The sequence below is a fragment of the Gossypium hirsutum genome, chromosome D01, assembly GCF_007990345.1.
Source record: "Gossypium hirsutum isolate 1008001.06 chromosome D01, Gossypium_hirsutum_v2.1, whole genome shotgun sequence".
NCBI classification, from domain to species: Eukaryota; Viridiplantae; Streptophyta; class Magnoliopsida; order Malvales; family Malvaceae; genus Gossypium; species Gossypium hirsutum.
The window spans coordinates 49,924,002-49,936,435 of NC_053437.1; the positions used below are offsets into that span (position 1 = coordinate 49,924,002).

A 12,434-nucleotide genomic window follows, 5' to 3' on the forward strand; every position below is an offset into this window, starting at 1 on the left:
TACTTTTTAAAATATGACAAAAAATAATATTTAATTTTGCAACATCTAAAAAATATTTCCAAAAAATTATAAAATAAAAAAAAATTGAGTTGAAAATTTTACCATGTTGATGGTATAATTTTCCTAAAATCTTGATATAATCATTATTCTCCTAAAAAAAAGTAAAAAGATAAAAATTATTTTTGGGGAGTTTGAGAATATTTTTTGTTGGAAGAACAAAAAGAAATAGGTGAGGTTTTAATAGGAGAGAGTTTGTTGTAATGGTTGTAAACTTCTTTGTATTAAATGGGTTAGTCAATACAAAGGACAAATAAATGTCTTAGTCAGACTTCACAATTTAGAATTGGACAATCATGAGAGTTGAATATTTGTTTTTGGTACTGAATCAAGCGCTAAATTATAAGGGAAATTGAAAACAAGTCCTTACATCAGCACCAACTGTTGCCCATTTTGTTGGTTCCATATATGCTATTAACATCGAGCCCATTTCTTCATCAAGGATATAAGCATTATCTAGTCTTTTAATACCTTCAACTAGTGGCCTAATCTTATGGTTGTAAGTAGAAACCTTGCCCTCTAGGATATGTTGAAGCACTTTGCAGTTATTATTGAGAATCTCACTTCTACTTCCCTCCTGTTTGCCTGAATCATTGCCTCACGGACCACGAACAATGTTGCCTGTTGGAGGTCTTCTATTTACAATGTTTTATTAAACAGGAACATCAATTGTTGATTTCTATGCCTGCCCTTCCTCGTTCTCCTAGTAATCAGACTAAAGCAGTACTAAAACAATCTTATTTCAATCTTTGAAACCTTTCTCTCTTTTTTTCCTTCTGATTATGAATATTAAAGGCTTCTCTCCAACTATCGCTTAACTCCTTGGCTTTGTGAATTGTAGTTTCTACCTTAGCTTTTGTTCCCTGAAAATATCATTCATTTTTCTGCAACCAAATGTTCCAAAATATGCTTATCTACTTTGAATTTCAAAACCATGTCCTTGACACCATGGAAGTATTGGTCCTTTGAAATCTCTAAAAATCATATTGTTGATTGTAGTTTAAAATCCTCTCTTTAACATGCACTCTTATAGTGATTTGACATCAATACATGTTAAGATACCTCTAAAAATATATATTTAAAATACATCATAATAAATAATAAAAAATCACAATAATCAAGTTCAAACAACCAACGAAATCCGTTGGTGCAATGAAGAAAAAAGAAGGGTGAGCAATACTGCAGTACAACGATGTTAACTTACCGCATCTAGAAGGTACGTTATACTCGAACTTTGACATCCAAAGTATTTAGATGAACCAAATTCGGCTACGGCAATTGCCGGGCACATCATAATTCCATGATATATATATATGCATATTTTAGAAAGAAAAAAAAAAAGGAAAAGGAGTTGGCGCTCCAAAAATGCGTGTTTTCTTCCTTCTTCACTTCGAGAAAACTGGAACTGGAGACAAGTGGGCTCCGCGTGGCATGATAGAAGTGGTCGACATCACTTCTTGAGATCCACGTCATTCCTTTTCACTTTTATCATCTTTTTCTTTTTTCTTTTTGGTTTAAATCTTACTTTTCAGTTTTCACTAAACATTAATAATTTGATTTTTATTTAATAACCAAAGTGTAACTCTATTTGAGGGTTTCGACTAATTTAAGAATTTTATTATTTGATCATTTAATGATATTCTATATTAAATCAAAACATTTTATTCAATCAGATTAGTATTATAAAATAATGAAAATAGGAATAATGATATCAATTGACAAATACTAGATTAAATTATACTGTTTTGTGTAGAGGATATTTATATTTTCTTTCTATGCGTAGTAATGTTGACAACTAACTATATGTGTTACAAGTCCTGAATTAAAATTTATGACGAATACTCGCATAATGTTTTATGAAGGTGAATTAATTAAGGTGGTTTATTTGATTTACTTAAATTGATTTAATTCGTGAAACATAAAAAAAATTATTTATTTAAAATTTTAGCAGCTCAATTAAATATTATAGTAAAATTAGAGCTACAAAATTAAATATTGTAAAATTTAAGAGATAATATTGTATAGGGTTTAAATTATTTAGGAATCTCATTTAATAGATAGACACTAACCTCAGTCATTGGTATAACTCAATCTATACCGTTAGCTTTGGGGGAGCTTGATCATAAATAGAGATATGTACTTCATTTGTAATAATTTCATTCATAGATATAGAATATATTTGAGAGCATTTACTTAAACACTTTATGTGCATTATTTTTTTGTGGCTTTTCAATTCTTTCGTTGCTCATTCGCTTTAAGTTTGCTTTTGTTTTATTTCGATACCTTGGAAAATTTGCTTTGTGAATTTTTAGTTTTAAAAGTAAGTTTGATTTAAACAAATTTGAAAATAAGAAATTGCTTAAGACCATACGAATTATGAGACTAAAATTCTATTATCGTAAAACAAACACGTGATTGAAGGTAAAATTTAATACAATATTTTAAGTTTAAGAATAAATTAATCTATTTAATATAAAAGTGATGATTTAATTTTGAAGCAAGTAAAGTGATTTTTTTAAGATAAATTAAAGAGAAATCTTAAGCGCTGATAACCTTGGTCGCTAAAAACTACTTATTTATTATGTTTTAAAGTGCATTATTATGATTATAGTTTAAAAAAATCAAAAATAAAATTATATTGATTATAAAACCAACTTTTTCCAAAAATTATCGCAGTTGATAAGTAAATATGTAAAATTAAAATGGCTCGATTTTATAATAAAAATCTACTTTGTTGCTAAATTTATAGTACAGGGATCCGTTCAAACTATACCATTATTATTTGGTCTCTTATAAAACTTCAGGGGTAACTGGTAAAAGTAAAACAAGTAGTGGTAGGATTGATCATTGAAGTAAGATTGAGATTTTACTTCGGTTTTAGTTAATTAAAAGGGCAAAGACGGAAAAAAGAAACTTGGAAATAAATGGGCAAGTAATAAAACAAACAAAGGAAGAGTAACTGAACATTTGTTCGTGCTGATTCATACGTTTGACCTCCTTATAGTCGTAGAACCCTGAGTTTGTAAACAAGATGGAAGTTTCCCCCATCCGCAGCCAAAGAGCGTGGCAAGCACTTTCGAACCAAGATCCCAAAACGGTCGGCGGTGTTCACGCGCCGGAATTACGTTGATTAATTTTCTTTTTAAACAATAGCAAAACTGAATTACAGAAAAATAACCGAAGTTAGTTGTTTTACTTGCAACAAATTTAACCGCTTTCAAAACAAACCCACAAGCATTTTTCTTTCACCTGCACCAATTAATAAATATATAAGAGATGATAAGGTAAATCCATTTCTTTTTACCTCTCTTAGCTACCTCTTTCATATGTCTTCTTCAAGTTCAGGTGAAAAAAAGAAGGGATAAAAACAGTGCTCAGAGTTTTTTTTTTCCCTTGATTTCATCAGTATTAAAACCGATGACGAAACAGAGGATCTGGGTCAACGGCGTTTGACCGTAGAAACTATTACTGTCCAGGGTTAAGAATGTAATTAAGCGTACCAAACAGGTGTTTCACTGTTTATTTAATATTTTTATTTGATTCGGTTCTGTCGTCGTTGTTGTTTTTATTTGATCTCTTCCTTTTAAGGCTTTGTTTGTGTTTCCCCATTCATTTATATAAGGTTTCAGTTTTTATGTCTCTCGAGCCGCTAAGGGAAAGAAAAGAAGATCGAGAAAGTAAAAGACTGATGATGAATGCACAGATTTTAAGATCATCTGGGTAGATTGATTTCCGATGTAGTGATAGAGAACGAGAGAGAAATGAGAACAAGGAGAGGGATTTCTTACCCCAGAGCCCATGTTTGTTTAGATGACATAGTTTTTGAAAGGAGGGATTTCGCCGGTGATAATATGGCTTGCCGGAAACGGCGAAGACTCTCGCCGGGTATTGCCGGAAAGAGAGATTTCTTTGATGTTTTGCCCGATGATCTTGTCATTTCTATTTTCTCCAAACTAAGCTCTACCGCGGCTTGCCCTTCCGATTTCGCCAACGTTTTGATTGTGTACGTCGACTTGCTTGTTTCTGAGGGGAAAGTTTGGATTTTATTCATTTATTTTTCTTACTAATTTTTACTTATTTGTTTGTTAAACAGATGCAAGAGATTGAATAGTTTAGCAGTTCGTCCTCTGGTATTATCCAAAGCCTCTCCAAAAATGTTTGCAATTAAAGCCAAAAGCTGGTCGGAGTCAGCTCACAGGTTCTTGAAGAACTGCGCTGATGCCGGAAATGTTGAAGCTTGTTACACGCTCGGCATGGTGAGTTTCTGAAAAAGAATATATTTTTATTTTACTGCCCGATTTTTTTTTTTGGTTACTAAAATTTATTAAGTTTAATTCAAGAACAATAATATAAATATTCTCTAACGAGTTAACTGTTATGATTTGCAACAGATTCTTTTCTACTGCTTAGAAAATCGAGAGAGTGGAGCCTCTCTTATGGCTAAGGCGGCGATTAGCTCCCACGCGCCAGCGCTTTACTCCTTAGCTGTGATTCAATTCAATGGCAGCGGCGGTTCCAAAAACGACAAGGATCTTAGAGCCGGTGTGGCCTTGTGCGCTCGTGCTGCTTTTCTTGGCCACATCGACGCCCTCCGTGAGCTCGGTCACTGCCTACAGGACGGGTACGGTGTTCGACAAAACGTCGCCAAGGGCCGTCGGTTTCTTGTCCAAGCCAACGCCCGAGAGCTAGCGACGGTTTTATCATCAGCGGCTGCTTCTAACAACTTTACGCGGTCTTGGCTCACTTGGAGCCCACACCCTATCCCGCATCCTAACCCTCGCCATAACCACCGTCATCAGGCCGTGCCGGGATGCCCGTTGCTGAGCGATTTTGGATGCAATGTGCCGGCTCCCGAGGCGCATCCGTCTAGCAAGTTCTTAGCAGAGTGGTTCGGGGCTCGGGGCGGGATACCAGGCCCGGGCTTAAGGCTATGCTCCCACGTCGGTTGTGGGAGGCCGGAGACAAGAAAGCACGAGTTTCGGAGGTGTTCCGTTTGTGGGGCTGTGAATTACTGCTCACGCGCTTGCCAAGCGCTTGATTGGAAGCTGCGCCACAAAGCCGAGTGCGCGCCGGTAGAGCGATGGCTTGATGAAGAAGGCGATGGTGGCGAGGGTAACGGTGCGGGACATGGGAACGTTGACGTCATCGCCGAAAGTTAAAAACGATTAACTGCTTATGGTAATTAATTTATTACTATTAGGTTTAAGGCCACGAGAAGGAAAAAAAAAAGGGTGGAAATGGAGAACAGGAGGCCAGTTTTGGTTGGGTATTTGGAGGTTAAAAATCAACTTTTACGATGACGATAGTCACTGAAACGACACAGTTTTAGTTCTATGTGGATTGTATAGAGGAGGGGTTAATCGGAAAAATGGTCCCCCGGGGGGGGTGGGCTTTGGTTCTTTTCTTTTTTGTTTTAATCCCACTTGTACACTATAGAGCCATGTTCAGCTTAATTTCGGTAATTTCTAGTCTTATATTCCTTTCTCTTTTTTCTTTCTTTTTTCAATATTAACATAATTTTGGAAATTGGACTGCCTGCTTAGTTCAAATTGCCATAAACTTTAATTTGATTCACAAAACAAAATTCGAAAACTTATCTAATATCCAAAATCATTTAAGATTTTAAATTTAAAAAATGTCGAAACTATTACAATTTTTGTTCCAATGAAGACAATGTAAGTACTTGTAGATTTCTTGTTAAGGACGGAAGTTGACTTTTATTTATTCTGGAAATTCCAATTATGCTTAGACTATGCTTAATATAATCAATTTACTTTTTTGCACTTTAATTTGATTTTTTTTCAACCTTCTGTTTTTGGTTTTTAAATTTCAATCCCAACACAAATGATAAGTTAAATTAAATAATATTTCCACAATCTTAATGCGGCAAGCACATTATCAAATGTGTAATTCTATGTTAACTTATTATTTTCATGTAATAACCACAAATGAATCACGTCTCTAATGGATTTAATGGATATTTGAGTGAAATTTCAAAATATGAAAAAATATAGTGTCTAAAACGATAAAATTGGAGAATATGGATTATATCCACAACTTATGCATAGTACAAGACTAACAATAGAATTTGATTTAATGAAAGATTGAAATTTCAAACTTCAAAAAGTGTAATAATTAAAATCGTCCTAATTAGATAAATTACACCCCTAATTTAAGGGGTGGAGGTAGAAAAAATTTTAAGTGGAGGCTAGAATTAAATTATAAAAATTTGAAGGATAAAAAAAAACTTTTATCATTATACTAATTCATAATTTTAAAAATTTCTAAGATACTTACAAAGTAATTTTACGGTTGGAAGAAGGGCAAGGGCAATGCCCCTTATATTTGCCCTGCCTAATTTATGCTTAATCCAAAGCCTAATAGCAAAATTTGGATTTTATATATAATAAATTGATACTGACTTGATAAATGAAATTATGAAAATATATTGGGATGTTGTGAAACCCAATTATTTGTGGTATACAAAAACAAAATAAGCAGCACCCTTGGCTTTGTAGCATTTTCTCAAACAAGACATTTGGAAAATCGAGTATTACTAAAATGGACCAAGGCTAGGAGGAAAGTTTGACCATATCTTTTGCTTGTGCAGCTGCGCCATAAAACAAAGCTAGTGAATCTGAAAATGGAACAAAATAACATTCTTTTAACCATCACATCCTGTTCTTCTCCTTCATTTGATTTGTAACACATACAACTAGTGCAATTATATAAATCAAATTGGGCAGGATAGTACACTTGGTTTGGGTCTTGTTTATCAACCAAATTGGATCCAGTGCTTTCTTAGGAACAGGATTCTACCTCTACATTCAATTCAATCTTTTTTATTGTTGGTTCATGTCATCTTTGCCTATCATATAATATTGATTCGCTTTTTTGCTATTAATTCTTACTATTTTCAGTGTTGAGGAGGAAGAGTTAACCAAAGTCTCTCTCGAGGAAGGTATATGATGTTAAGATGGTGTCTAGTGCTATAGTTGTTGGATAAGCGAACAATCTTATTCAAAAATGAAGAATTGAGCATCAAACTAGCCATAAATCCAGAGATTAAACACCAAATAAAAGCATGCACCTAAATGAGCAATTCATATTTGATTTATACATTGCAAAGAGTTAAAATAAGCATCCAACTTTACAATGGCGGAACCGTCAAATATGAAATATTTGATTTATGAGCATTTTTTTATAGAGAAAAAAGTTATGATTTAGAGCATCAGATTCTTGAGTTCATGAGACGAGACAAACCAAAGAAAAAGTTCCCTAACCTGAATCCGAATCGGAACCTGAAGCCGAACCCGAACCAGAATCGGAATCCGATTTACGAGTGTCGGCAGTGACACGTGCTTTTTCCTTGGCTTCAGCTTGCTTGACAGCTTTTCTCAGCTCACCAACCGGAATCAATGGCAGATACGCAAACACAGGATATCCTTTCCCGCTCATGTCTTTAACCAAACAGTTATACTTGTCGGACAAATTCGAAGCTGTGGGAACGATCTTCTCTGCAACCGATTGGAAAGCAGAACTGCGATTCAGTTTTACCCACACCTTGGTTGAGCTAACCAGAACCAACTGCTTGTACTCGGTCGCGGCGTAGTGCAAAGCGCCGCGCGCACCGTTGGTTCGAGCCTCGTCGATTAATTTGTGAGCCTTTTGTGCTGCCATGTGAGCCAAATCTTTGGCTTGGTTCACCATTTGCTTACCTGCTGGTGGGACATGCTCGTCATATTTCTGTGAAGCCTCATCTACCTGCGCGGTTGTTATAATACTTTAATTGAAATTAAACAAAAGAAAGAAAGAAAGAAAAAGCCGTTACCTTGGAATCAAGAAAAACAAGAAGATGATCAGGAACGTCCTTATATTTCTCGTAGACGGGGCCAACGATGGCGGCGACAGCACCCTCGACGGTCCCAACGGTGGATCGTAACGGACCAGAATTCTGTTTAGCATACCCGTAAAGATTCGAGACGTAAACCAGCGTGCGGATCGCAGCCACCCTCACGAAAGCTATGTGCTTCAGGGCGTGCTTCTTTTTCTCAAACTCTACCTCCTAAAAGAAACAATTAAAAAATATATAAAAGAACATTTTGAAGACGTTAAAAGAAGAAAGAAGCCGGAAATACCTTTTCCATGGTGGCCAGCTTTTCTTTTTTGATCTAAGATTGTTAGGGCTTTGTTTGCGTTTTTGTTTTTCAGTTTTCAGAAATGCGGTTAGTGCGTGTAAAGGGAGTTTGTTGCGTTATTATTTTATGGATCAACGTAATCTGGATCGTTAATTCAGATCGAACGCTGAATATTTGATCAAATGGATGAAGCATAATGGGCTTCGTGATGGAGAGCTGGAAAGCGCTTTCCTCGTGGAGATCGTAAAATTCCTTGGCAATAAGAAATATATAGAAATAGTATATGATTTTTTTTTAATAAAATGGCATGTTTAATTTTACACCATTAATAATTAAAGGATGATTTTTTTTATTTTAATCACTTAATTAAAAAATATAATTAGATTACTGCATTATTCAAAATTTTTTTTATTTAAATCATTAAATCATTAAAAAGTTTATTTTAAGTCATTGTAAGGACGTAACTAAGAGGGTTGGCAGGGGCCGCCTCTAAAATAGAAAATTGTTCATTTAGGCCTTTTAAAATTTTTAAAAATTTTAAATTAGTAAAAATAAAATTACATTTTGCCCCCTTAAAAATTATAAAAATATGATTTAATCCTTTAAAAATTATAAAAATATAGGTTATTAAAAATTACAATTTAATTTCGGTCCTCCCTAAAGAAAATTTCTGACTTTGCCCCTGAGTTAGACAATTAAATTTAAAAAAAAACAGTTTAGGCAGCGAGCTCCAAGAGATGATTCGACGATCAGTACATTAGACCAATACCCATCAACGAGTAGAACATACCTTAGATCTAAGTCGATATGATAGTCAGTGCTGAAGATCAGAGAAAAAAGTAGTATGAATTTTGGTTCACAGATTTGTAAAGTTCAAAGATATGTCGTGAAGAAAAACTGAAAAATAGAAGAGAAGAAAAAAAAAGGATCAACTCGAGATCGACAATAGGGAGGTTGAATTGGCCTTTGAGAAGTTGTGGTGGAAGCAACAAAAATTGTGCAACAAAAGACACAATGATTTATAGTGGTTTGGCCCCAATTGTTTACTCCACTACCTTAGCTTTTCACAACTAAGTATTTTCCCAAATTTACTAATTTGGCTACCTTTGAGGATAAGGTTTAACCTTACAATCTCTCTTAAGACTTATACCCTAAAATCTTAAGATACAACTCCTTTAAGGTTTCTACCCAAACATTAAGAATAAACCCTCTCTCAAAAAAAAAAGATACAAATAAGCAAACAAAGAAAACAATCCTCTCAAGATCAGGTTGTTTGCCAATTTAGCACAAATACAAGACAAACACTTAGCTAAATGAATACATGAAAGCTCACAAGTGTTTACAAGAAAATGTATGAAAGAATTAAGCTCTAGGTTGTTTTGATTTATCTTTAAGCTTTTCACGTTGCTCTTTATGTTGCTAGACCTTTGGAAGATGGTATTTATACACTCTAATTGATTTCCAACCATTGTGGTTGTTATAGAAGTAAATATAGCCATTGGTGATGAAATACCAAGTTATTAACTGCATCTGCAGCAACGAGTATCGATACCTACTAAAAAGGTATCGATATTTTTTTGTAATTAATGCATATTTCAGTGACAGTTAGAGCAGGAATATCGATATCTTAAGAAAAATATTAATACCGGATCGATACCTACCAGGGTTTGAAAGAAACAAAATGTCAATTTGGTATCGATTATCAGAGGGGTATCAATATCTTGTAAAATATCAATACTCAGACAAAAAAGTATCGATACTTTTTGTCCTGGAGCAATTCTAGCTTGTTTGAAAATGGTTAAAACATATTTGAAGATGTTTGACTCAATTGATACCATTCCAAATTGATTTTATCAAATTTCTCAACTTTACTTTTTTTCAAAAATACTTTAATATTTTTTATATCAAAACATATTATCCAATAAGGCTTAGTTTAACAATCTCCCCCTTTTTGATATAACAAAATATTTTGTAAATTTGTTTTTGAATAAATTGCTCCCCTTTAATAAAATTCATTTTCAATTTAAACTTCCCCTATATAAAAATTATTTTCAATTTAAGGCATAAATATTTGGAGCATAAATATTTGAAATAAGCACAAATTTGACATTCATTTGGATTTGAAAAATTGGTCACTAATCTTAGCATATAAGCAATCAATCAACCATTAAAATTTACCTTTCTCTTCTCCCCCTTTTTGTTATATTAAAAATAATAATAATAAAGCTCTCAAGAGGAAAAGAAAGTGGTTAGTTGAAAGATAGATATTAAACATAAAGAACTAATGAACTACCATACCAATCAACATTAAGGTGCAATTACATAGAATTTTCCTTTGATCTCCTTGAAACATTGTACCTTACCTAAAAACATAGAATTAACTTTTTGGTACCCAATATCTTTTGGGTCAATAATCATTAGTGCTCAAAATCCTAGTCCCTTTAGGTATCCATTTTTAAATAGCTTCCTTGTATTGAGTAGCATTAAGTCTTTTAAGGACTCATACACTTTTAAGAAGTTTTCCCTTGTAAAATCTTGAGGGATGTAACACCCCTAACCCGTATTCGTCGCCGGAAAGGGGTTACGAGGCATTACAGAACATAACACGGTTCATTACATACATTTATCGACAATTATCACAATGTAATTAATTTCATAAAAATACTTTCATAACATACTTAAAACGAGCATACCGCTATTAAACACTCTAAAACTATAGCTAAATAAACATAATTAATTTAACACATCACAAGGCATTCGGTCAAACATCTGCAACATTTAAACATTAATGACCATGACACATATAATACCATTTCAACATCACATTTCGATACCATTTATCTCATTCAAATAAGCAACCAAAACTAATTTAATATATGTTCAATTCGTAAGATAATCATGCAGCCATTTTTAAATTCATTTGGCCTAAATAGAACATACCAAATTCGCATGTTAATCTCACAAAATAGTCAAATTCACATGGCATAGCATAGTCATCACATAGCAAATATGAACACATACTAACATTAACATCTAACCGAATAATTAACCACATGACTATACCAAATTTGCAAAATCTCAAGATAGATTATAAACATCACCTACCATTTGTCAATTCACAAAATAAGCTCATTTGCATAGCCAAAGTAACTATCAACAACTACACCATTTACAAACCAACTTACATGGCTAAAACCACAACCCAAAAACATACCGCATGATCACTAGCCTATACATGCCATATACTATAATTACAAGCCTAAAAAATACCAAAATGACGATCAATAGTGTGACAATGATTCTTGACAATCCTCGAGCTTGAGCTAGCTTTGAATATCTAAAAAAAAGGGAAATAGCAAACACAAAGTAAGCTTTCAAAAGCTTAGTAAGTCATAAGCAAATAAATAGTCATAAAAACAAACATAATCTATTTCAATCAAGCCGAATATAACTAGTCTCAAACACATATAGAAACACTATTCTCATGTATTTCACTTTGTTTCATTAAACAACATCACTTACCTTTTTCTTTCAAAGTTCATATCAATTTCACACAAGCTTGAATAATTTATCTCTTATACCCATTCCACATCGTATCAACTTTGCCCGTTGAACACACATATATCACATACAATATCATATCTCAAATATGGTTTTACATGTTATCACATATCGATGCCACTATCCCAGACAGGGTCTTATATGAAATCATATACGATGCCAATGTCCCAGACATGGTCTTACACGTAATCTCATATTGATGCCAATGTCCCAGACATGGTCTTACACGAAATCACACCTCGGGAGTCCTAATGTCATGACATTTGCATCCTATACTATTCCTAAGGTTTGTACGGGACTTTTGGACGTCGTAACTCTGTCAATTCTGGCTCGTTTTCATCTTTTCAACATTTGATACAATTCAATGATAATCAAACATAATTAAAACAATTTAAATACATTTATTTTCATATGAACTTACTTCGGATATGGAACGAACGGATCGGGTAGATTACTCGATAACTTTCGATATCCCCCGATCTAAATTCGATTTTTTTCTTTCTTGATCTATATAAATTCAAATTTAACTTATTTAATCACGTATTCATTCAATTTCATCTAAAAACACATAAATGGGTATTTTGCACTTTAGTCCCTAAAATTTTACATTTTTACAATTGAGTCCCTATTTCAAAACTACACAAAATACACAAAATTTCATCATACCAAAGCATAGCC

The 12,434-nt window shown here is 33.5% G+C and overlaps 2 protein-coding genes across 4 annotated transcripts; one reads left to right on the forward strand and one right to left on the reverse strand.

Moving 5' to 3' along the window:
* The first annotated feature begins 3,090 nt into the window (after positions 1–3,090).
* Positions 3,091–5,531, forward strand: LOC107920907 (F-box protein At1g67340). 3 transcript variants are annotated; one of them, XM_041087336.1, is made up of 4 exons: positions 3,371–3,564; positions 3,680–4,060; positions 4,151–4,313; positions 4,449–5,531. In XM_041087336.1, the coding sequence occupies exons 2-4, from the start codon at positions 3,819–3,821 to the stop codon at positions 5,214–5,216; spliced, it is 1,173 nt and encodes a 390-aa protein (XP_040943270.1). In that variant the 5' UTR covers positions 3,371–3,564; positions 3,680–3,818; the 3' UTR covers positions 5,217–5,531. The 3 variants fall into 3 exon arrangements, with proteins under 3 accessions (XP_016706221.2, XP_040943270.1, XP_016706222.2); XM_016850733.2 differs by having other exon boundaries at positions 3,687–4,060; XM_016850732.2 differs by having other exon boundaries at positions 3,091–4,060.
* Positions 5,532–6,438: 907 nt separating this feature from the next.
* On the reverse strand, positions 6,439–8,415 carry LOC107922575 (REF/SRPP-like protein At1g67360). Its single transcript, XM_016852664.2, has 4 exons — positions 8,196–8,415; positions 7,889–8,122; positions 7,341–7,821; positions 6,439–6,694 (listed from the first exon to the last, which is right to left on the reverse strand). Exons 1-4 carry the CDS (start codon positions 8,202–8,204, stop codon positions 6,630–6,632), a joined length of 789 nt encoding a protein of 262 aa, XP_016708153.2. The 5' UTR covers positions 8,205–8,415; the 3' UTR covers positions 6,439–6,629.
* Positions 8,416–12,434: the final 4,019 nt, after the last annotated feature.